The 26032-nt window shown below is 37.4% G+C and overlaps 1 protein-coding gene and 1 long non-coding RNA gene across 19 annotated transcripts in view; both read left to right on the plus strand.

Moving 5' to 3' along the window:
• samd11 (sterile alpha motif domain containing 11) overlaps positions 1-26032 on the plus strand; it is a 105196-nt gene that overhangs the window by 48146 nt on the left and 31018 nt on the right. For 16 of the 18 annotated variants that reach the window (XM_087307097.1, XM_087307098.1, XM_087307100.2 and 13 more), the window contains 2 exons: positions 1349-1458; positions 21611-21703. In XM_087307097.1, coding sequence (XP_087163223.1) covers positions 1349-1458; positions 21611-21703 — 203 coding nt within the window. Of the gene's footprint in view, positions 1-1348; positions 1459-20979; positions 21531-21610; positions 21704-26032 lie in introns of those variants that run through there. The other 2 variants (XM_087307109.1, XM_087307114.1) reach the window with 1 other exon arrangement.
• Positions 10984-14285, plus strand: LOC147838208 (uncharacterized). The gene is made up of 3 exons (XR_015523576.1): positions 10984-12816; positions 13566-13729; positions 14078-14285. It is a non-coding gene; the product is annotated as an uncharacterized LOC147838208 (long non-coding RNA).

Here is a 26032-nt window from a genome sequence, read left to right on the forward strand (position 1 = left end):
ATTCTTATGAATTTGCACAACCTCATTTGTACATTTTAGTACGATTTGCTTATCCCCCATTGACAGTTGGGTTTAGGGGCAGGGTTGGGTGCCACACCACCATTTTAAAATCATACATTTTCGTACGAATGACTTAGCGCTTAAACTGACAAACGTGAAATAGTTGTGTTTCCTCATGAGATCAAGCTAGAATTTTGTTATTATTGCTTTTTTTATGTTTATTTATGCTTATGAATTGCATTATAGCTTTATCTGTGCTCTGACAACTTGTGATGTTGAAATTGTTCCATCATCATTTTAGTAGTTTAAAATATATGTATTGTTTAAAAACAATATAAAGAGATTATATCCGTAAACATTAAAAAAAAAATACTAGCAGTCTATTACCAGGATTTTGTAAGTTACAACATCAACTCGGGCAATATTTCACTTCCAACTATTAAAAATGTCAATAAAAGTCTTTTTTCTTTTTTTTTTTTTTTTTTACTTTTTCCTCCAAACCTCTTCTCCAAGTTGCTGGACGAAAGATGAAGGTTCAATAAGGAAATTCAAAAACTAGCCAAAAAAAGGAATGAATCACAAAATATAGTAAACTATTTATTTGCGGATATTTTAATAGTGTGCATAATAATAAATGTTTCCCTAATAAAACCGCTGAATATAGCTGATGTGATATTAAATTCATGCAATTAGATTAGAATAGATTCAAATGTATTGTCATTACACATGTACAAATACAAGGCAATGATATTCAGTTTAGGTCTACCCAGGAGAGCAATAGGAGCAAGTGCAGGATATAGGATATAAGTTATAAGTTGCACTTATAAAAAAAACTATGGGTGATATTTACAGATGGATGTACTGTCAACATTATTTACAGGTTGTATTGACTATGAACAGAGATTTGCAGTAGATGAATATCTGTACAGGTTGCTATTAATAATCAGAGGTATGCAGATAGACATGGGCATAATTAAAAATGTATATGTGCAGTGGATATGTACAATTCAAGATGAATTAATTCATAAGTATTTTCAATTTATTTCTTTAACATTTACTAACTTATTTTAACTGTAAAATGTTCATCAATAAACTGTGCGATCTCTTCAAGTGTAAAGTATGTAAAATGGTTCAATATTAGTTGAAAATCAGAAAAGGACCTAAAAATAGACCCTTCCTTATCCGAAAGCCGCCAAAAGAGCACAAAGCAGACATATTTAAATGTCAGGTGTAAACAGGAGTGTGTCTCCATGGTCTACTTGTGATTCGAACATCCAAAACACTTCTTTATACGAGGTGTGAACAAGGCCTCATTTTCAATCTCCTTCTTCTGTTTTTCTTTTTCCAGTCGTGATAGTGATCTTTCAACGATCATCTCCAATCTGCACCACACCCGACAGCACGGCATGCCAGAGGGCCAGTCCTGCTCCGACCTCAGCCTCGCCTCCGCACACACAGGTAAACCACACCTAAACACACATTATTATCCATGCCTCTGCACTTAACAGGATTTTAATTGTTATTTCAGCAGACTTGATTTTCAGTAGCCTCAAATGCGTCATGTGACGTTATCAGACGTGTCCATATGATATACAGTTGAAGTTAGAATTATTAGCCGCCCTTTGACTTTTTTTTCTTTCTTTTTAAAATATTTTACAAATTGCTGACAGAGCAAGGTAATTTTCACAGTTTGTCTGGTAATATTTTTATTCTAGAGAAAGTCTTATTTGTTTTTTTTAGCTAGAAAAAAAAGCTGCGTTTAATGTCTTAAAAAATATTTTAAGGTCAAAAATATTAGCCCCTTTCAGCTTTATTTGTTTTTTCGATAGTCTACAGAACAAACCATCTTTATACAATAACTTGCCTAATAACCCTAACCTGCCTAGTGAACCTAATTAAACTAGTTCAGCCTTTAAATGTCACTTTAAGCTGTATAGAAGTGTCTTGAAAAATATCTAGTCAAATATTATTTACTGTCATCATGGCAAAGATAAAAGAAATTAGTTGTTAGAAATTAGTTATTAAAACTATCATGTTTAGAAACGTGTTGAAAAAAATCTTCTCTCTGTTAAACAGAAAATGGGGAAAATAATAAATAGGGGGCCTAATAATTCAGGGGGGCTGATGATTCGGACCTCAACCTTGTATATATGGTAACACTTTACAATATAGTTCATTAGTTAATGCATTTACTAACATGAACTAATCATGTACAACACATGTACAGCATTTATTAATCATAATTGAACATTTACTAATGCATTATTTAACATTAAAGTCCATGCTTGTTAACATTAGTTAATGCACCAGGAGTTAACATGAACTAACAATCAACAACTGTATTTTCATTAACTAACATTTATTAAAATTAATAAAAACTATAGTAAATTAATTGTTCATTGTTTGTTTACGTTAGTAAATGCATTACTTAACATTAACTAATGAACCTTATTGTAAAGTGTGACCGTATATATATATAATACAAAAAAGGTTGAATTTTACTAAGTAGCTCAAACTGGGAAAAATAACATCTTGGTGCACTTGTTATCTTCTTATGCTAATTACATTAAATGAATATAAATATAATTTCTTGCTGTAAATTCCACAATAATATGTCTTTAAAAGGATGAAATATAAGTCCCTACTCTGTTTAAAAAAATCTGTAATATGTATGGTGAAAAATGGGCAGCTTTGGTATGTTTAACTTTATTGGTAAAAATGCAGTAAAAACCATAAAATCATATCAAAATATTATGTTAAACTACCATATTTAATTTTTTACATCTGTACTCTCAAGTACAAATGTCTACATATCATACCTTTTGTTGCATAGACAAAAACACAACCGTAAGCATATGGTCATGAGAACAAAAGCTCATCACAAACAACTTTTCTCAGGAGCAGTCGAGCAGAGAAACATGCTAATATGTAAGATGCTCAGTGTCATTCACATAACTATGAAAAACACCAGCATGGTAGCATACATAAAATTTAAATAACGCAGTAAATGCTATTCATCAACATTAGATATAACATAAAACTCTAATGTTCATCACTTGTGAGAAAAAAGAAAATGAACTATGTATTGTCAACAAAAGGGCAAAAATGCAAAGCATCATGCAGGGAATTGTGGGAAAGTTAATTCACGGTTATTAAGTGTATATACTAAGGAAATACACTGTTAACCAGGTAACAGATTTTTACTGTAGTCATTTTACAGCTTTGTAACACACAAACACATTGCAGTGCAGTAGGTCTACAATGCTTATTGACTGTACACAAAAAAATACATCATATTTGATTAATATACTTTTTAATGGGCCACATGGTGGCTCAGTGGTTAGCACTGTTGTCTTACAGCAAGAAGGTCGCTGGTTCTAGTCTCAGCTCTGTCTGTTGGTATTTCTGTGTGGAGTTTGCATGTTCTCGTCGTGTTTGAATGAGTTTCTTTTGGGTGCTCCAGTTTTCCCCACAGTTGAATTGAAGTGAATTGAATAAACTAAATTGGTCATAGTGTATGTGTGTGAATAAGCATGTATGGATGTTTCGCAGCACTGGGTTGCAACTGGAAAGGCATTCGCTGTGTAAAACATATGCTGGATAAGTTGGAGGTTAATTTGCTGTGTCGACCCCTGATGAATAAAGGGACTAAGCCAAAGGAAAATGAATGAAAAGATTTTAATTGTTTTGACCACTTAGAGAACTTCATGTATCAAATATGATACTTTAGGCTTTTGGATTAGGAGGTAGACACTTAGTTTCTATCTATGTTACTCTCAGTGTTTCTTTTGTATAATTTACAGAGCACAATGGAATATCAGGTTAAAAAAACTTTCATTTAAATTTTTTTTTTGGTGTATTTTCATAGCAGAACAACAAGAAATTTTTAGAAAGGTGGTGTGCCAAATGAAAAAAAGGTGTTGTCAAATCAGTGAAATCTGCATTATCTGCACTATAATCTTGATTTTATAATTATTTCTATGGCTTTCTATCTGTGTTCATCTGTTTTATTGCTCTGTTTTTACAGGGTGTTTGCTTTAATTGATGTTGAACAATTACGCTGACTGCGTGCTAGTATTTTAATTTGTTTTAATTGGGATGATTGAGGGCTATAAGCTCATTACTCGCTCCATTGTGGCCATCTTCATTCCATTACCTAATGCTCTTGTCTTCGCCTCTTCTTAGCACACAACTTAAAACTACTCGCTGTAAATAGCTTTATTTGTCATTAATCTTGCGCCAAACAGAAGGACTATGGGACGTACTGTGTTAATCTCCTTGGTCATCTGAACCAACTGGTCACTTGCAGATAACTTGAGTAATTTTGATCCGTTTCTACTGTTACATTAATGTTACATTAATCTAATGTTACATTTTTGTTTAGTCTTAGAATTATACTATAGTTTATTATTTGATTTAAGTAATACTTTTTAATAGTGTGATTGACATGGTTACTAATTATTGAGTCTTTTTCACATTCCTACTCATGTAAAACAAATAAATGAATTATAAGTGACCATAACTTAAAAATATTAATATTTATATTTACTATTTTATATATATTATATTATATATTAAAAGTTAATATAAATCTTATAATTTATATAAATTATGCTTTACATCTATTTTAAGGTTTATGTACTAATTTAATATGTCTGTAAAATTATTTAAATGTTTAATTTATTTCTGTATTTTTCAGCAATTCTATTTAATACTACTACTACTACTACTACTACTACTACTACTAATAATAATAATAATAATAATACATTTTAAATAATAATAAAATTATAATAATAGTAAAATAATAATAAAACTAATACTAATAATTAACTAATAATTGTTTTTAGAAAAAGAAGAAAATATTTTTATTATATAATAATAATAATAATAATATTTATTATTATTATTATTGTCGTTATTGTAATAATTAATATTATAATTATAATTATTACTATTATTATTATTATTATTAATATTATATAATAAAAATATTTTCTTCTTTTTCTTAAAACAATAATAATTACTAAAACATTTAATTTTATTTATTTAAAATTATTTAACCAATTTCCTAAATTTTAATATGTTATAATTCACTTAAGACATTGGTTGCTTATTTGCACAACATTTTTGTATTCTTTAGGTTGTTGTCAGTACTCATAGTTAAACCATACTATAATACATCCTACTGCAGGTTTCTGGTAAAATGGCCATATGCGAATATGTGTCCAAATCCTATTACAGTAGCATCGGCCCAGCATAATAAAGTCTTAAGCCAGTATCCCAGTATCCCCTACATCTCTCTGATCTAATGGCTCTGAAGATGGATCGAATCACCTTTTCTGGCCTAGAGCTTTCCAGCCAGTCTAGAGATCTAAAGCTTGGGTTAAAAGCAAGACTCCTATAACCTAAATGGAAGATGCTCAATTAATCGTCATCCTAATTGAAGAAGACACAAAGGAATAAGAGCGGAAGCCACCTGCGGCGTGGCTGATGACCAAAATCTGTCAGTTTGAGCATTGAAAAGAGGTTTAACGGGCGCTGTAAGCAGCTAGACTCATGTCTGTAAACAAGTCCAATCCGATCACCCAGCGCGTCTAATTCTGTCTGCCAGTGAAATTAGAGAGCCTCCGTCTCTGGGCCAGGTTAGGGGTCGAAAGCATGCAACAGGCTCATTTGCAAATGCACATTTACTACATCTTACGTAATGTACCAGTAGGGCTGTGCTATATTATGAGATTTTCTGGGGAGTCTAACAGTATTTAAAAGCAGAAATGAAATAATCACTGAATTATATTAATAATAAAAAAATCAACTATACCGTTTTAATTGAGCACAAATGTATAATTTCCATTAAGTTACAAACATTTAATTTATTGTGCCCAAATGTTTAAGTTTGTTTGAAACTATTACAGTCAGGCCCTAACAACACATGCAAATAATACACTTTCAGACTAAGATTACATTTATCTCAGGTGTACATTTATTTACTTACATCAGTGTTTGAACTCTCATCAGTGAATATTAAACCACACTCAACAGAACTAAACTGAACTGCAACACTGAAAACGAGACTGACACTGTCTAAATTTTCTATAATCACCTATGTGAAGCTGCTTTGACACCTACATTGTAAAAGTGCTATAGAAATAAAGATGAATTGAATTGAACTGAATCAACATTCATATATACCTAATGGTCTGTCACAATGTGGTTTTGGACTGTTCGGCGCCATCTTGTGTCTGAATAATGTGCAGATTAAACCCGATTCACACAGGGCTTCAGCATCAACGCTTGATTGAGGGCGTGTCTGAAGTTGGGGCTTACATGATTGTCATAGCAGCGTGAGCCAATGAAATTAGTCAGCAATCGGCTACTGTTTGAGCATGTGTACTTGCATGCAGTGATCTGATTGGCTGACGCTTCCAGTGGCGCTTGAAAAGTTGAGAAAGTCCTAACTTCTGCAGCAAGCAATGCCGCAATGCCATGTGAATGGGCCGTTAGTGTATACTCCATCAGCTGTTTTAGTTACTGTCAGCTTTGTGTTTTTGACTGTTTGCTGCCATCTTGTGTCGGAATAATGTGCAGGTTAGTGTATACTCCATCAGCTGTTTTAATTTCTGTCAGCTTTGTGTCTTTGACTGTTTGGCGCCATCTTTTGTCTGAATAATATGCAGGCTAGTGTATACTCCATCAGGTTAAAGGTTAAATGACTCCACAATGTTGGTAACTGTAATGTCTTCGATGTCACTACTGCAGTCTCATAAATCGCAATATTGATGCTGAAACGATATATTGTGCAGCCCTGATATATATCATATGGATGATCTTAAAGTCATATTATGCTCTAATGTTTCTTTTGTGGTGTCACAGCATACATTGTTTATGTAATAAAACATTTTCCTCATATGAATGACTGCGATCTGGTTGTGAATAACAGAAACGTTAGAAAGTTGCAAGCTTGAAAGTACAGTGTTTACATTTAGCATTTTCATTCATTTTCTATTATGCTTAGTCCCTTTATTAATCTGGAGTCGCCACAGCGGAACTGCCAACTTATCCAGCTTACCTTTTATGCAGCAGATGCCCTTTCATCTGCAACCCATAACTGGGAAACTTCCACACACCCTCATTCACGCACATACAATACGGACAATTTAGCCTACCCAATTCACCTGTACCACATGTCTTTGGACTTGTGGGGGAAACCGGAGCTCCCGGAGGAAACCCACATGAACATGGGGAGAACATGTAAACTCCACACAGAAACGGCAACTATCCCACCCAAGGCATGAACCAGCGACCTTCTTGCTGGTCCAAAAACCTGTGCTATATGTGGTTGATCTAAATTGTCCATAGTGTATGTGTGGGTGTGAATGAGAGAGTGCATGAGTGATTTCCAGTACTGGGTTGTGGCTGTAAGGGCATCCACAGCATAAAAGTAGTTGGCGGTTCATTCCGCGGTGGCATCCCCTGATAAATAGGGGCATATTTTCATATTTGAGCATGGGCGACGCAATGGCGCAGTGGGTAACACGATCGCCTCACAGCAAGAAGATTGCTGGTTCGATCATTGGCTGGGTCAGTTGGCATTTCTGTGTGGAGTTTGCATATTCTCATTATGTTCGCAGGGGTTTTCCCCACAAGTCCAAGGAAGTGGTATAGTTGAGTTGGGTAAGCTAGAATTGGCCGTAGTGTATGAGTGTGATTGAGAGTGTATGGGTGTTTCCCAGTAATGGGTTGCAGCTAGAAAAGGCATCCGCTGCATGTGTAAAGCATATGCTGGTTAAGTGGGCAGTTCATTCTGCTGTGGCAACCCCAGATTAATAAAGGGACTAAGAAGAAAATGAATGGATGAATAAGTATTTGAGCATTTAAAATGTCCACAATAAATGGTCCTTTTGTGGTCAATATTAACTCAGTGAATTTACAGAAAAGGTACTAGCTTATATCGTGATAGATATCGTTATCAAGATATGAGATAACTTATCACGATATGAGATTTTTTTTGTCATATTGCCCAGCCCTCCGTATCAGTATGATGAAGGTTGGTCTTACATAAGTTTAAATCAAAGCAGGCTAAGTGTTCGTTTTTCCTTGTTCAGCCGCGAGACTCCAACAGCTTTTTTTTGTGCTCCGTCACACAGTCTCTTTTACTTCCTTTCAAGTCTGACTACTTCTGCGGTTGAGCAAGAGAGAGAGAGAAGAAAAGGTTGGAAAAGTGCAGAACAAATGAATGAGCAGAGCGTCGTGTGCTATCAGGGGAGGGTGGACTGCGAGACAGGCGGAGGAAGAGGAAGCCGACTGCCGCGCTGGGGTTGCTTTGCACCGGAGAGGCCCGTTAATTAAATCTGAGGGACAGACATGAGAGCTGACCCAGGCGTCAGTGACGGAGCAGAGGCGGCTCCGCTCCCCCTCCTCTCTCTCTCTCTCTCTCTCTCTCTCTCTCTCTCTCTCTCTCTCTCTCTCTCTCTCGCTCTCTCTCCGTCCGTCCGTCCGGCCTGCTGGCCCCAGTGAGGGATGGGGGAGGGCAGGGCGCCGGCAGCTCGTCTGGCTCTCTGTGTAGACTCCTAAACGTGGCTTTGCGGTCAGACCAGAGACTCTTAATAGGCGTATAAGGTGTTTTTGCTTTTTTCCCCCTCCCTCTCTGCCGCTCTCTTGGTTTCCTAAAGGCAGACAGGAGCGTCTGGTGTGTATCTGGATCAGGGAATAAGGGTTCTGAATTTGTACATTATAATTTTAATCTATGAAGACGAAACATTTGCATGTTTAGACAGCAATTGAAGTGTCCAGTCTGTGATTTTGTTTGCTTTCTCTCTTAAAAGTACTCGTCCATTGCATTATCATTATACTTTGGGTGGGCTGAAGGCACTTTAAATCACTTTGAATGAAACAGGTTATCAAATGTGTTCACATATACACATATTTAATCACCCATGCAGAAATCTGATATATGAGCAAATATATAAAACCCCCTAAATTATTAGCCCCCTGTTTTTTCCCCCAATTTCTGTTTAACGAAGAGATTTTTTTTTCAACACATTTCTAAACATAAGTTTTTATAACTCATTTCTAATAACTGATTTATTTTATCTTTGCCATGATGACAGTACATAATATTTGACTAAGACACTTCTATACAAAGTGACATTTAAAGGCTTAACTAGGTTAATTAGGTTAACTATGCAGGATATTAAGCAAGTTATTGTATGATGATGGTTTGTTCTGAAGACTGAAATGTTTTTTTTTTTTAAATTAACCCTCTCAAGGAGGTGTTGCTGATTTGCAACAGTTAAAAAATAACTACCTTATTACTCCAGATACATATTTTTTAGTTTTTTTTTACTCAGAAGTACCACTGCAGGACTTTGTTGTCCAGTAGCAACAAACAGTTTCCCCACTTGCTCACCAGATGACACACACAAAAAATGTTTCTTGGAGTACCACATGACAAAGTGACTTGGAAACATGAATTATGATATGAGATATTGGATTTGGATCCCATATTGTTTTTGTTGTTGTTCTGTCACTGAAAAGCAATTTGTTACATTGTTTGAAAAATTGTATATAAAAAGGTATTGTTCATATCATATTCAGTTGTCAGTGTCTGATTACCACACTGAGCCAATGTTGCAAATCTGCAACATCCCAGAACTCCTTGCATGTGAAGGTCTCTCTAAAAAAAAAGTCAGGATTCTATTGTACTACCCCATATGATTATTTTCCCCAAATATCAAAATTGTCCTGTTTCTAAAAATTAATTTGAGCCTGAGAGGGTTAAAAGCTGCTTTTATTCTAGCTAAAATAAAACAAATAAGACTTTCTCCAGAAGAAAAAAATATTATCAGACACTCTGTAAAAATTCCCTTGCTCTGCTAAACATCATTTGGGAAATATTTGAAAAAGAAAGAAAATTCAAAGGGGAGGGGCTGTATATGTATGAAATTGTAGCTCATATATACTGTATATATGTGTACATACCTATAATTCTAATTGTTTAAAATAACATGCATAAATAGCCATTTTTACAATAATTTTAAATATGTTTCATATATGGTGTTTCATATGTGAAATCTAAGCATTAACTTGTATGCCATATGTGTAATTTGCATATATTAACATACATCACAGTTCTATATGGGAAATTATATTTTTGGCAATGAAAATACTGTTATGTTTTACTGTTGGTTCTTATGAAACCATCTCAATAAGCTGATTTCATTCTCAAGATTCTACATCACTTTTGCTTCTTATTATCAAAAGTTGGTAATATTAATGCAAGTTATTGAATAAATGGGATTGTTCAACAATATTTCTTAAGGGATCTATATTAACTTTAAAAATTGTTTGAAAAAGAAAAATTTTACAAAATTGCAGCCAAACTAAAAGAAGAAATACTTCCCCCAGAAGAAGAAAATTTTGAAGAAATACTCTAAAATATGCATTGCTCTGTTAAACAACACTTGTGAAATATTTGAAAAAATATACGTATTCTCAGGAGAGTTATACATTGTCTTCAACTGTAGAATAAAACCTAGAACAAAAGCAGAATAAAACCTAGAACAAAATGTTTTTTTTTAAAAAACATTTAACTTTCAATAGTTTCAATAAATACATTTCAATAAATTTCAACAAAAATGATTGACCCCCTTAAGCAATTTTTTTCTTCGATAGTCTACAGAACACACCATCGTTATACAATGACTTACCTAACTACCCTAACATGCCCAGTTAGCCTAATTAACCTAGTTAAGCCTTTAAATGTCACTTTAAGCTGAATAAGTATCTTGAAAAAATATCAAGTAAAATATTTTGTAGTGTCATCATGACAAAGAATAAAAAAAACTGTTACTAGAAAAACTATTATGTTTAGAAAAGTGTTGATTTTTTTCCTCTCCATCAAACAGAAATTGGGGAATTTAATTTTATATATTATATATAAATTTAATAGGGGGGCTAATAATTCTGACTTTAACTATATATACATACATACACGCATACACACACACATGCACGCACGCACGCACGCACGCACGCACGCACATGTTGAATCAATATAAAAGGTGTTGCAACACCACATGTTGCTTAAATGCAAACAGTTTCTAAAATCTAGTGTCTAATAAGATAACTTAATCAACTGAATTTTAGGATCTGTTTTAGATTGTTTTTCAGTCAATCTTTTACTGTAAGCCAGATTTCGCTCAGTCTTTTGCAATAAGCATAGCACTTATTATACCATCATACAGTGCACCTTATACCATCATACAGTGAGCCCATAACTGCATGTGTTTTATTCTATTTAATATCTCTGTGGATACCCTTCCTTTCCTGCATTTTTCTCAACCACTGTTTGTATCTTCGTCTTTTTTTCCCACAATTGCAGCATTTTTTTGCCTTGTTCTGTTGTTTTCTCCTTTTCTTTCCCATGATTTTGATCTCTGTCTTTTTTTTTTGCTCGCATCTCTCTCTCTCTTGCTGTCTTTTGCTCTGTCTCTCCCCCAAGGCTCTCAGTGGGGGAGCGTCAGTAGAGGAGGGCGGTACTGAATCCTCCAGGCTGGCGGAAGCGCCGTGCTGCTCCCCCCTCAAACCCCCCCCCCATAGCCAATCAATGCCATCCTTTCAGTTCTGGCCGAGGCCCGCAAACAGGGGGATCAATAAGTTATTAGCACCATTCTGTCAGCTGTAATGTGGAGATTGATTGGAGGTTGGGGCTCCGCCGCGCCGCCCGCCACTTCCCCTGCCTGATAAAGATGACAGATTAAGGGAATAAGAAAAGGGAATTAAGGAGTCTGGCCTGTCCAACTTGTCAGTAGCCGAAGAGAGACGGAAAGAGCACAGGGTGAGGAGGAGAAAACCAAGAGCCTCATTTAGTCGTTTTGCTATTTCTCCATCCATCTAGCCTTATCCCGTTATTAAAGTTTTTTGCCCTTGCTATGGCCTGGTGCTGCACCGCCCGGGTTGGAGTTTATAGGAATTAGTGACATCGCCGGTGACAGGAGACGTTCTTCTATGAGTTTGGTAACATGGTGATGGCATGAGGCAGCTCCAAGTCTCCCTGTTTGGTGTTAAATATGAGCATCACAGCTTTAAGAGGCAACATTTAATTGGTATTAAAGGCTTTCCGCTTTAAAATCTCTGACCCTGAGGCAGACAGGCGCTGCTGAACCCTGTCTCTCCCTAGAGCACAGTGAGAGACAGAGAGAACACAGTATTCCTGCTGCAGCTATGGGTTTTTAAGCTGTTTGAAGCAGGTTTTTGCATTTATTTTTTGAATGGGCAAAGTTTTAAGGTAAGAAGTGTATAAAGTGTGTATTGCATATTTTTACTAGAATTACTTTCTTAAAAAAGTTTTAGGTCCTAAAATAGTTTACTGCTTTTTCCTTTTCTGGCTTTCTGGTGGCAGTCTGATATTATATTCCCAATTCAGCCAAAGGAGATATGTGTAAAAGTGTACTAGCACACTAGAAAAAATGTGCTATGTGCAACCAAATGTGTTTTGAGTATTCACTTCATAATATAAAAATATAAAAGGAACAAATATTTTAAAGATTTTTCCTGGATTAGATGTACTGTTCATTCTAGTCATTTTCTCACAATGCAAACATTTTACGAAAACACGCTGCATTTTCTCTCAACGCAAACATTTTATAAAAAAGTGCTGAATCCAAAAGCTAGAAACACAACGGAAATATTTTTAGGAGACCCTAAAACATGATAGACCTGCTATGTAGATTATGGTTATTTAGTCTAATAAAATACAGAAGCCAAGGGAATCTGGATATTAAAATAAACAAACAAAAAACTCACCTTTCAAAAGCCCCTTTCACACAGTGATACCGGTAAATATCTGGAAAATTTCCGGAACGACTTTACCGGTATATTCAAAAAAGCGCTGTTCACACAGGCGAGGACGTTACGGAAATTTTCCGAAAAAGAGCATTCACACATCCATTCCAAAATACCGGTAAATTCTGACATCATTCACCACAAATGAGCTTTAAACGGCTGCGCTTGTATTTGTAAAAATTTGACTAAATTACAAACTCTGTGGATGATCAATATTGTGAACAACTTTCGCAGGATCACTTTCGCATGTCGAGATGTTCATAATATGTGCGTGTGCAGGCGCTCACAGGCTGAAGCTTGAAGGTAAACAAACATAAGCATCTCATCGATGATTATTTACACAGTTGGCATAAAGAAGAACATATAAACGTGATCTGACTAACTTCTAGCAGCTAAATGTGTCTGGAAAAATATTCAAAGGTTTTTATTCTCACAAACCGCGCGGACGTAAATGCGTCTGACTGTTGTGATTGGCTAAAGCAGACGTCTCACGTCAGCACGTTCTAGACGTGCACGCGCTTATAACGGTAATCTTCCTTCTGCATTCACACAGTGCAGCATTCCGGCAAATTGCCGGTAATGTTACAACTTCTCTTTCCGGAAAATAGCCAGAACGAATTTACCGGTATTTTCAAAAAGGACCTGTTCACACATACAACCTTTCCGGAAAATTGTCGGCAATTTTCCGGAAAGGTCTCTATGTGTGAAAGGGGCTAAAGATCACCTGCAACTTCACAGTGCAGAGGCATCCGTCACATTTTAGGAACATTTCCATTGTGTTTCTTTTTGCGTTGTGAGAAAATGCAGCGCGTTTTTGCAAATTGTTTGCCTTGTGAGAAAATGCAACGTGTTTTTGTAAATTATTTGCATTGTTTGAAGCAGCGTGTTTTATTAATTTGTTTGCGTTTTGGGAAAATGCAGCGCATTTTCGTAAATTGTTTACCTTGTCAGAAAATACAGCGCTTTTATTCATTTGTTTGTGCTGTGAGAAAATACAGCTTGTTTTATTAATTTGCTTGGTGGAAAAATGCAGCGCATTTTCGTAAATTGTTTGTGTTGTTAGAAAACGCAGCACATTTTATTAATTTGTTAGCATTTTGGGAAAATTGGGTTTCCTCCGGGTGCTCTGGTTTTCCGAACAGTCCAAAGACATGCGGTATAGGTGAATTGGGTAAGCTAAATTAGCTGTAGTGTATGAGTGTGCATGTGAGAGTGTTTGGGTGTTTCCCAGTACTCGGTTGCAGCTGGAAGGGCATCCACAGTGTAAAACATATACTGGATATGTTGCCGGTTCATTCTGCTGTGGTGATCTCTTATGAATGAAGGGACTAAGTTGAAAAAAATGAATCAATAATAGAAAAATCAAATGAAATGCAAATAAATACAACAACAAAATAAATGTATATAAGTTTGATTCAATTGAATATAAATTTATTTACAATAAATGTTAAAAAAAATGAAATGCACAACAAAGAACAATAAATGGACAGGAGAGAGGTGGGTGAACTGTTGAAGTAGAGGTTTATAAGGAGTAAAACTGTGAGTGAGTCAGTGTCACATCCCACCTCCAGCTCCTCCATGCAAAATCACGGCTTCCTCCTCAGTCCCGAACTCTCTCTTCTTTAGTTGAGTGCATTACTTCAGCTAGAGACCGAAGTGCTAAGAGCAGACAGAGAGTGTGGTCCGGAGCCAGGTTTCCTCTCCGCCTGCGTTGACGCCACGGGCACGCTGCCCTGCTCCAAAACTTTTTCTCTCCTGCTTACGAAAGCATTTCTTACTGCAAATCACTCTGTCCTGCACTGTCAAATCCCATCTTGAGAATTTAAAGGTTTTAAAGGTTGTGTTTAATCACTTGGGGGGTTGGACTGAGGGGACGGATTGCTGTGTGAATTTGAGCTGTTTGTCTGAGTGACAGTTCAGGACCGTTGATTTCGCAGAGATGGAGATGGAGGTTGAGATGGAGAGGAACTGGACTCAGCCCAGGGCTTCGGGAGTGTTGGCAGGCAGGAGGTTGCCTGATAAGACGTGATGGAGCTTGGAGAGCAGGCTGGGCTGGAGATAGCAGCGCTAGGGTGGCTGAGCCCTGTGGGAAAGACACTGCTAAGAGATTAGGGTCAGAGAGAGACGTACAGAGAGGAAGAGACTGGATCAACATAGCTGCTCCAGAATCCAGAGGGTGCAGTGGTTTGTAGAAGTGTTTCTCAACCTGTGTTTTTCTAGTTGTTGTTTCCAAATGGTATTAACATGTGTTTTTTATGCCTTGTTTCCACTGAGCGGTATGGTTCAGTGCAGTCCAATACAGTTCCGTTTGGGTCATCTTGCCTTTCCACTGCCAATACTACTTTTTCTTGGTCGGCGAAGTTTATGCCAAAAAGAGCAACGTCATTTTTGCTTGTAGAAGAAAACCAAATGGGACATTCACATATTGCATCTTGTTTTAAACTCAAGTTCATTATATCAAATGTCAAATGTAGACGCGTGGCAAGCATTTAGATGCGACTTGTGAGGGACCAGGTTTAGGGCAGTCATTGAATTGCTATGGTGCTATGTTATAGCTGTGTATTTTAAAATGGTGCTTCACGTGTTGTCATTCTGTTGTTTTGCTGGACACAGTTGTTCTCTGTAAACCATTAGCAATTTGTACTGTACTGTGGTGTTAGGTACCATTAGGAAGCGGTGCCAAAATGTGGTACAGTTGACTATTTAGGTACTTTTGATAGTCGAAACAAATGTGTACCCAACTGTACTGTCCTGAACCATAACACTTATTTACGAAGATACGTTCACATGCATTTTTTTTTACTGTAAAGCATTGGTATTCAACAGTCAGTCTAGTGCCACCCTTTTGGCACTGTACTATTGTGCTAGGTACCACTAGGAAATGTTGCCGTAAAAGTTGTACGGTTGGCTATTTTGGTATTTTTGACAGTGGAAACAATGTTTAGCCAACTGTACTGTACCGAACTGAACCATGCCACTCATTTATGGCAATTAGTGAAAAGCTGAGACACATTATTCTTTCCACCTGCTATTAACCCAGCAAGCATGTTTTGTTCTTAAATTATGTCTAATAGATGTCTAAACATAGTTCTCTTGGCTAAAACAAGGCTAAATTTGGTCTGTCAGTGAAAATCTAAGACGTCTAAGAATAGGCCAAAGTTAGATTATTCCTCATACAACACCAGTGTAAAAAACTGCAACGGCAGCCATATTGTGCCAGACCACATACCAGCTGATTGGTGGAGTGGAAACAGAGTGATGAAGCCAATTATAATATGGGGAGGGTTATGGGGCCTATATTTCCCATGTGGTCTCCCATCCAGGTACTGATCGGGCACAGCCATGCTTAGCTTCAATGGGCAGCCATGTGAGAGTTGCAGAGAGCTAGCTGTCAGAGTGGCAAAGTGGTTGAAAGTGGACAACCTCACACTATTTAGACCGCATTTATACCCATAATGTAGCATTGTCCAATTGTGATCAGATAGACAAAAGCACATCTTAATTCTAGGAACTTTTCTCGTACCTTCACAGTCCCATTCATAATGTGCTCCATTCAACATCGGCGTGTATTAAGATATGCACACTGCCTGCAGGCTTTTGAACTCTTTTGGCTCATGCATAGACAGGAGCAGAGTTTTACACTTGCGCAGCGATCGTATCAGTTCCACGTGACGATTGAGAACGGAAAATAATTGAATACGCCAAGGGAGATTCTTCACCTCAAAGGCCGGCAAAGGGAGAAGAAGTGGAGCGAGAGACAGACGGAGGGAGTGTTGTTGTTGTCTTTGGGCGGAGGTTAGAAGAGGAGATGGGGGCCCATTAGAGAGGCCCCTCTTTCTCTTTGGAGTGGGATAGACAGCCTTCCCCCCCGATGAGAATACATCAAACAGCGTCATTAGTAAAGCTCGCTCCCCACAAAGAATCCCAGACTGAGCTCTGCCACTCCAAAAGCCCTTTCAAGCACAGGCTTGTTTTTTTTTTTCTTCAGTGTCTCTCTCCAGCACTCTTATCTGAGAGAGGGATGAACAGTGAGCTTGGTGTCGAGAGGTACGAGTGTGAGAGTTTGTACTTTTGTGTCGGACATATACAGAGGTGCAGACTCTCTCAGTTTTGTTGCCATGCATGAAGCTCCTCCTTCACTGTTCTTTGATGTGTAGAGCTTTATTCATGGCTTACACGGAAGGGTCATCAGTAGTAATGGCTTCCTTTAAAGACCCTGTGAAATCAAAATAAGACTTTTTTGGCTTATTTGTTATCTGTGTGGCTAAACTGTATTCTGGGCATAGTGGGTAGCACAATCGCCTTACAGCAAGAAGGTTGTTGGTTCGAGCCCCGGTTGGGTCAGTTGGCATTTCTGTGTGGAGTTTGCATGTTCTCCCTGTGTTCACGATGGTTTGCTCCAGTTTCCCCCACAAGTCTAAAACCTGTGTGGTGTAGATGAATTGGGTAAGCTAAATTGCTGTAGTGTATGTGTGTGAATGAGTGTGTATGGATGGTTTCCCAGTGATGGTAGCAGCTGGAAGGGCATTTGCTGTGTAGAATGTATGCTGGATAAATTGGCAGTTCATTCCGCTGTGGTGACCCCTGATCAATAAATGAACTAATTATGAATGAATGAATAATTGAAAAATCTGTATTCTAATACACTTCTTAGCAGAGTTGGGTGTAACACGTTCCACAGTAACGTGTTACTGTTTTCCAATTACATTTTAGGGCAACGCAGCAATGTATCGTTTTACATCTTAATTTTGTGTAATTTGATTACAGTTACTAAAGTCAATGTAATAGCATTACTTACATTACAATTATAGTTTTGAGAAGAAAAAAATGCTTCTTTTAAATCACGTTTTCCACTGAAATATCAGTTAATAAGCATGCGATTTTAAACTGCTGGAGAACACGAGCTGAAATGTTCACTGACGAGAGTGGTTGCTTCTTCAACTGGAAATACAGAGATTACTTTGATTTGATTGAGTGTAAAAACAAAAATACTGCAGTGAAATGACAACAGAAAGCATTCTATGACAAAGCAATGACAATAGAAAGCATACCATGACAATACTCGTCACCAAGGAAAACACTGGGGCCCAAAATCATGGCTGTCCAACTCAGCCTAAACAGGCTAAATTGAATTTTTCTGCAGCATCAGGAGTGAAGGGATCTTCTGAATGTGAAGAGAAGCATAGGTGCTTATGGGGCTGTTCACATATCTCGTCTTTTGTGCGTGCAAGTTCGTTATTTCCAATGGAGGCGTGCGGATTGCGCACACATATTCAGAGCGCATATTGCACATGCGCATCATGCTTACGTTTCCAGGCGCATCAGTTGAAAACCACGTTACGTGACAAGAATTGACTGATCAGCTTCAAGCTTTGTATGGAATACGCACATTTCATTGGACTAATTACCTCAAAAAAACACAACTCCCAAACACTGCAGTACTTTATCATATTATGCATGTCAATAGTTACAGGTATCCAGTTTTCTTCATGTCTTCTTTTTTGTAAAGAAAAAAAAAGACAAACGGGTTTGAAATAAGGGAATTATGAAAGAATTTAAAGTTTTTGGTGAACTCTTTATGGCCCAATCCCAATTCTATTTTTATACCCCTACCCCTTCCCCTTGGCTCTTACAACCGAGGGTTAAGGGGAAGGGCTTTAAAATGTACCCCTAAGAATTGGGACAGCACTACAGCACCTGCACACGTCATCATATGTCCTCGCGTTTTTTTGCTTCATATGAGATCAGACGATCACGACTGCTGTAGTGATTCCAGTTGTGTTATTTTTTGGTATTTATCTTCAGGAAATCACTGAAGGCTTATATTATGTTATCATAATGATCTAATGTGACAATAAGATCGTAATACTGTGCATTTAACACAGTGGCCATATTCATCTATGTAAACACACAAAAACAGCATTAACATTATAGCAGACACTGTAAAAAGCTCCTTGAAAGCCACTAGACTTTTCTGACAGGGTATTCCAGTGTCATCGAGTGACAGAAAGTTGTGGGACTGCTGTACAGGAATTATGATTAGGGATTATAGATCTCGAATAGATCGCAAAATTTAGCGATTTTTATTTTAGCGTTTTTAAAAAAAAGCATGACGGTAAAAAATTAACGCGGTTATGAATATATTAAAACGTGTTTGTTTGTTGTAAAAATTCGTAAAAATGACAAAAAATAAAAAATTTTTGGATCTCCTCAGTTCCGGGTGTAGCTGGAGCTAGTGTATTCTGGGAAATTTTTCTACCCCTTGGTTTCAAGTGTGGTCCTGAAAAGTCTTCTAACCCCTTGCCCTTAGCCCTATGCCTTCAAGCTAAAGAGAATTGGGACACCACTACCCCTTCACGGGCACGTGCAAAACAAGGGGTAGGGGTAAAGGGTAAGGGCTAAGTGGGAGAAATGGGATTGGGCCTAAATCTTTTGAATATGTCAAACTGCTGTGATCAACCCACTGTAATGTTTTTTGTAAATATTAAACTGCTAAAAGAGCTGCAATTTATTTTGTATTATTAAAGGTATATTTTATGTTTTAAAAGTAACTTCAAAGTAAAGTAATTAGCAATCTGATTACTTTTTACATTGTGTAATTCATAATGTAATCAGATTACAATTTTCCACTAGCAGTCAGTAATATGCAATTTATTTGTAATTTACCTAAAACCGCTTCTTAGCTTTAACAAAGGATTAACACATTTAAAATGTACAGTCTTTTACCTCCAGGAAAGTGGAGAGAGATCCTAATGAACTCATCTTGCACTGTACAGATCTTTGTCCAATCGAAGAACAAAATAAGAATACAATGTTTCACCTACATCAGAGATCACTGACTTTGTTAGCAGTCAGGTTCCTGGAAGTTTCATTCATTCATTTTCTTGTCGGCTTAGTCCCTTTATTAATCTGGGGTTGCCACAGCAGAATGAACCGCCAACTTATCCAGCAAGTTTTTACACAGCAGATGCCCTTCCAGCCACAACCCATCTCTGGGAAACATCCACACACACATTCACACACACACTACGGACAATTTAGCCTACCCAGTTCACCTGTACCGCATGTCTTTAGACTGTGGGGAAAACCGGAGCACCCAGAGGAAATCCACGCAAAGGCAGGGAGAACATGCAAACTCCACACAGAAACGCCATCTGAGCCAAGGTTCGAACCAGCAACCTTCTTGCTGTGAGGCGGGAGCACTACCTACTGCGCCACTGCCTCGCCCTCCTGGATGTTTGCTGTTTGTAAATTAGTTAAATGCCTTCAATCAACCCTGGTGTGAATTAAACTTTTACAAACTTTGACAAAAGTAAAAGACTATTAACTTAAAAAAAACACTGGAAATACAACTATTAAGTAGTAGTAGGGCATTAAAACAATGTTTGGGTGAAAATTGTTTAATTCATCTAGTAAAGATTTCTTGGAGAATCAACAGGAATTCTGCTTTTAAACAAGATTATTCAACAATCAAAATGAAAAACGTTCACAGCAAATAACTTCTAGCTCATAGCTCACTGTTGGAAAATGAATGAGATTTTTACTTCAATAACCCAACTGTAGAACTCTTCAGCCAACTCATGGTATTGCTATATAAAATGAAATAGGCTGGTATCTAGATACCCAAAATATACAGTTCCAGTTGGAAATATATCTGATTTACAAATAAATTCTTTTGTTGATCTAACCTATACCCACTTACTTATGTCCAGGGCTGTTTATATCAAAGTTGATATTTAGACACACCATACAGCAAATGATTTCTATGCTGTTCAGACAATAAAACACAATTAATACAACAAAAGTTCAAAGGCAGGCAAAATGTTTAACCTGCATCCTCTCCATTTTCTGTTTGCATAGTCCATTTAGATAAAGAATCAGACATCAACAAAAGACAAAGGGGAGAGCATAACTCTGTGGCTTTGACTTTTTTGCTTCATGTGGTGCATGAGGGCAGAGAATAAGTGAGAGAGGGAGAAGAGAGTGCAATGACAAACGGTCTCTTCCTTCCTGCATGCATGCACCACCATGCTCTCAGCAGCACCCCTCCCAGCATGATTAGCAGGATATTGATTTGAGATGTGTTAGGGGGGGAGGAGGGTGCTGTAATCGTACACTAGACACCAGCGGCTCACTAGAGCGCTGCATTAGGCTAGTGTAGACAGCCTCCACTTTTCTAGAGAGAGAGAGAGAGATAGAGAAAAAAGGGGGAGGGAGAGAGTGAAAGAAAGGAAGGAAGAGATTAGCAAAAGGTGTGAGCTTTAAATTCACTGAAAACAGAGAGTGAGAGTGAGTGAAAAAAAGCCAATTGGCGTCATAGCGAGGCAACAGGAGTTTGATAGAAGTCATAGGCAAGTCCGTTCGCTTTTTTTTCATCTTTTTTTTTCTCTCCTTCGCTTGTCATTTCTGGAGATTTTAGGCCGGTGTGAAGACCTGGAGCGTTTGCATGCACAGATAGAGAGATAGATAGATAGTCAAGACAAAAAAAAAGACGAAGATAGAGAGTGAGCGCAAAAGAGAGGGAGCGTGTTTGTTCGAGATAGGAGAGAGAGAGAGAGCGGGTAAAAGAATCTCTCTTTTCTGCACATGGCTGAGTAAGAACCAGATCTGTCATTCACGCTGGCGCAGGGCCCTCTCATCTCGCCGTATCTTTAGTCGCTCTCACAGCTCCATCATGTATGCAGGTACAGAGCCAGGCGGCGAGGGGTTTAGGGGCCATCTGACCGCATCTGAACCCCCCCCCTAACCTCTTTTTTTTCCACAGATGACATTCTAGGCAAGAGGAGAGCCTACTCCCCCAACAGCAGCAGCGAGTGCCCATCTGACAGCAAGAAGTCCCGCAGCGTGTCACCTAAAGGTAGGGGCCCCTCTCTCGTGCATGTGTGTGCATGTGTGTGTGCTGGAGATGATAATGTGCTGCAATCAGAGCTGTTTAACCTTAGCGTGTAAGATGGAGTAGGTGGGAATAGAAGGGGCGAGATTAAACGAGACTGGAGGGAAGGGGTGGACAGATAGTAAGAGGAGGGAGGAGAAAACAACGCTTGGTGGAAGACAGATATCTCCTCCTCCCCCCTGATCCTGCTAACCTTTTTGCACACTGTCCGCAGAGAGTTTACAAGTGCAGAGTTTCTAAAAGTTGAGCGAAACATTTACATACATTTAAGTCTTAAGTGTGTGGGGGAAAAGTCGCCATCAGTGTCGCCACACATCACCTTGGAATTTGGAGGTTTCATATGGCAATTTTTGTCCAAATTTAGTTATTTATTTTTAATTTTAAATTTAGTTATATATTAAACTTATTTACATTATGTGGTGTTTGTGAGTGTGTGTGTGTCTTTCAAGTTGAACTTAAATCTTGAACTTGATCAACATTATTTTTGCAATATAGGTTTTATTTTTAGGCTTTATTGTTGAGCATGATTAGCTGCGTCTCCATTCAAAAATACTAAATAACTTTATACGCGAAAATGGAATATTGCATAAAAGATGTGCGAATAAAGCAGAATTAAATCTAATGTGTCAAACAGAACAAAATCGTCACTTCCTGATTAACTGGCTCCAAATATCAACAGTAAAAACTGATTTTGCTGCAGTAGGAGAAGCTGCGTGAATCTTTTATTTATTTAACAAATGACCTGCACCATAGAAGGCAATCCTGCCACACAGTAAACGCGCAGTGACGTTTAAAGGCGTGACACACAGAGAACAGATGCTCTTGATTGAGGAGGTCATTAATAATATAAAAACACTAATATTAAAATGGTTAAGGCATTTTAGAATGACCAAAACAACATTTCAGATGTTTTTCAATGTGCTCAGCCTGCTGGTTTGTCCATTCACACACATTTTTATCATCACAAGATCTCTTATAACATAATCACATGACCCTTTTTTATTGCGCAAACTGGAATTTGATCCGTAAAAGTGTATCCATCGCAGTTTATGCACAACTTTTTTTATCTAATAAAAGTTTATCCAATCCTGTTTTTATGCGCATTTTCAAAATTAATGCGCATCATGTCTTTTCCATCAACCCTTTTTTATGCGCATATCTAAAATGCTATTAGCTATTGAGCATCATTTTGAGCATCATTCCCTCATAGCAAACTAACGGTAAGAGGGGCGTGGTTAAGAATATTGTGGTTGAAGCCGTTAAATGTCAAGAGAGAATGACCGCCATTCCAAATTGCTTGTTCAGTACTTGCCTTTGATAATATTTGTCTTCACCTACAATAGAGATTTTTAAAACCTTACACTTGGAAATATTATATATGCCTTGCCAGTATTTGGTGGTGTCACCTTGCTAGTAAACAGTACCTGTAAGGAACTAACAATGTGCCATCAGCAGGTTGGCACTGGTGTGTATGTAGAATTGTTTCACACTTTGTTGATAGCCTGTTGAGCAACAACACTTGAGCAACAACCCCACTACCACATGTGTAATGTTACTACAATATTGTTGTGTGTTTTTAGCTCTTACCTTTAAGCTATACCTTACTAAACACGTAATATGCACACACGTCAACATTGTTTTCTAAGTCTCGTTTTTTTGTGTTTTCACTCAAGTCTTATCTTTTGCTGCGTTTTCAAAAACTTGCACTTTGTAACCTGTTTTCAGATTTATGTGTTTCCAGTCGCTAAAAATGCTGTTATGTAAACGAACTGGCAAAACGCATAAAAAGCTTTCCGTTTTAGGTTAAAAAATTTGTGTAAACTGCCTCTAAAAATAGATTCTGAATCTAAGATTTTTATGTATTCTCCTAAAGAAGAATCTAGACAGATTTTGCCCCCATCTTTTTCTTTATTTTCTTGCTTTCTTACTAACATGCTTCACTCTCAAGTGCCAACGCTCAGAAATTGAGTTTTTTTTTTCCTGTTAAAGGCTTGTTGTAGGAGTTGAAAATCAATATGTTGCTGCAGCTGGACTTGCTGTTATGCATAAATATATGCACAGAGGCATTGGCTACATGGTCATTAACCAAACACACTCACCTAGTGCTGCTTAAAGAGCATCATGTCTATGCAGGGTCTAAACAGCTGGAGTCCAGAGCTAGTAGAGGTTACTTACTGTTTTGGATGGGATGAGTAGTGTGTGATCTGCATGATTTGATTTATTCTAGTGTTTAAGGAAACAGCAACTTTTGACGCTTATGGCTAATAATCAGGCTCCTATAAATAAAAAAAAAATCTAACACAGAGTATGTTTTGCTCTTTTTTTGAAATCTGGAAATTTTTCATGTAATAACAGTGAGGAAATCGAGAAAAACATGAATCTACATCTAAAAGTGTCTTTATGCTAATTTTTAAAGCTAACATTTAGCTGAAATGCAAATTGGTGAAACTCCTGGGTCTGGTGAACCAGCTGAGCTAATGAGGTGAAACAGCGCAACAGGCAGGCAGCAGAAACATCAGGCAGACTCGGTGACACCAAGTCACATATAATCAAGCCTCTAGCTGGAAGAGATGAGCAGCCAGTTACCAGAGCTCAGACCAGTGAAATAATCACACAAGGTGCAAACCAATGTACTCCAGCATTATTATGACATTTATTTAAAAGGATAGTTCACCCAAAAAATGAAAGTTTACTCATTATTTACTTTTCAGTAGTTCCTAACCTTTCTTACTTCGGGTAAACACAAATTAAAATATTTTGAAGAATACTAGAGACCAATAGCCATTGACATCCATAGTAGGAAAAACAGAAATCTATGGAAGTCAGTAGCTACCAGTCTCCAACATTTTTCAAAGTATCTATACAGTCAAGCCTAATATTATTCATTCATACCCCAGGGGTATTAATAATTTCAGGTTTAACTATATATATATGTATATGTATGTATGTATTATATACAGTTGAAGTCAGAATTATTAGCCCCCCATGAGTTATTAGCTGCGCTGTTTCCATGATTTTTAAACACATTTCTAAACACAATAGTTTTAATAACTCATCTCTAATAACAGGTTTATTTTATCTTTGCCATGATGACAGTAAATAATATTTGACTAGATATTTGTCAAGACACTTCTATACAGTAGTATAGAAGTGACATACAAAGGTATACACTAACTAGGCTAATTAAGTTAACTTGGCAGGTTAGGGTAATAAGGCTTGTTTTGTAGACTATTGAAAAAAATAACAATTTTGTCCTTAAAACGGTGTTTAAAAATTATAATCTGCTTTTATTTCAGCCGAAATAAAACAAATAAGATTTTCTCCAGAAGAAACAATTTATGAAAATTTCCTTGCTCTGTTAAACATCATTTGGAAAATATTTAAAAAAGAAAAAAAATTTAAAAGAGGGGCTAATAAATCTGACTTTAACTGCATGTGTGTGTGTGTGTGTGTCACAACACCTCCGCACCCAATAATCAGTCGTCTGAGTTTTATTTTGAGGCATTACCTGCTCACTCATCGCCATGTGGCCAATCTGCACGGCTGCTGCGGTGAGAATGATAAATGGGTGTTATGTGTGTTTTAGTCCTGTGAATTACAGTTGGCTTGCGTCGGTCACCCGCTGTGGATTAGCATGGCTTTGGAATGCCGCTGATCTAAAGTCTTGTGTCTGCGTGTCTGTGATCCATCACCACACCCAAACAACATAGCAATGTGTGTGTGCTTTTGTGTGTAGTTGGATAGTACAGCAGCTGCCGTCGTCTAAGGTCCTGCCTCTCAAACACACACATACACACACACAGTCACAAACACACACACAGCTGGAGGGGAGCACTGATCTCAGTGCAGCAGGTATTACTTTTAATGACTAAAGCAGACAGAGAAGCTGCAGAGGCTGGACTTAACACATATTGTTCACTGGCACTGGCTGAAATACAAGCAGCTTTACACCTCAGTTTCGGGACTGTCCTGTCTCTTGCAGCAGTTGGGTACCATTCAGCAGTGAACTGGCAATTCTTTTTTTTCACAATAGATTTTGGTTTATAAATATTAGTGACTACAATTACAGGTTTTTCAATTGTTTTGCCACAAATTTCACAACCCTGATCTCAATTTTTAAAACACTAGTATCTAAACAGTCAATACTTTTAAAATAGGCTCTCCAGTGTTTAAAACTCTGCATGTTGTGTTCGTTTCCATAAAGAAGTCTTGCATTTGCAGGATCATTGGTTCACATAATCCTTTTATCATACAAATATTACAGGAACACAACCTTATTTCACCCCCACACAA

The sequence above is a fragment of the Danio rerio genome, chromosome 23, assembly GCF_052040795.2.
Source record: "Danio rerio strain M-AB ecotype USA chromosome 23, GRCz13ab, whole genome shotgun sequence".
NCBI classification, from domain to species: Eukaryota; Metazoa; Chordata; class Actinopteri; order Cypriniformes; family Danionidae; genus Danio; species Danio rerio.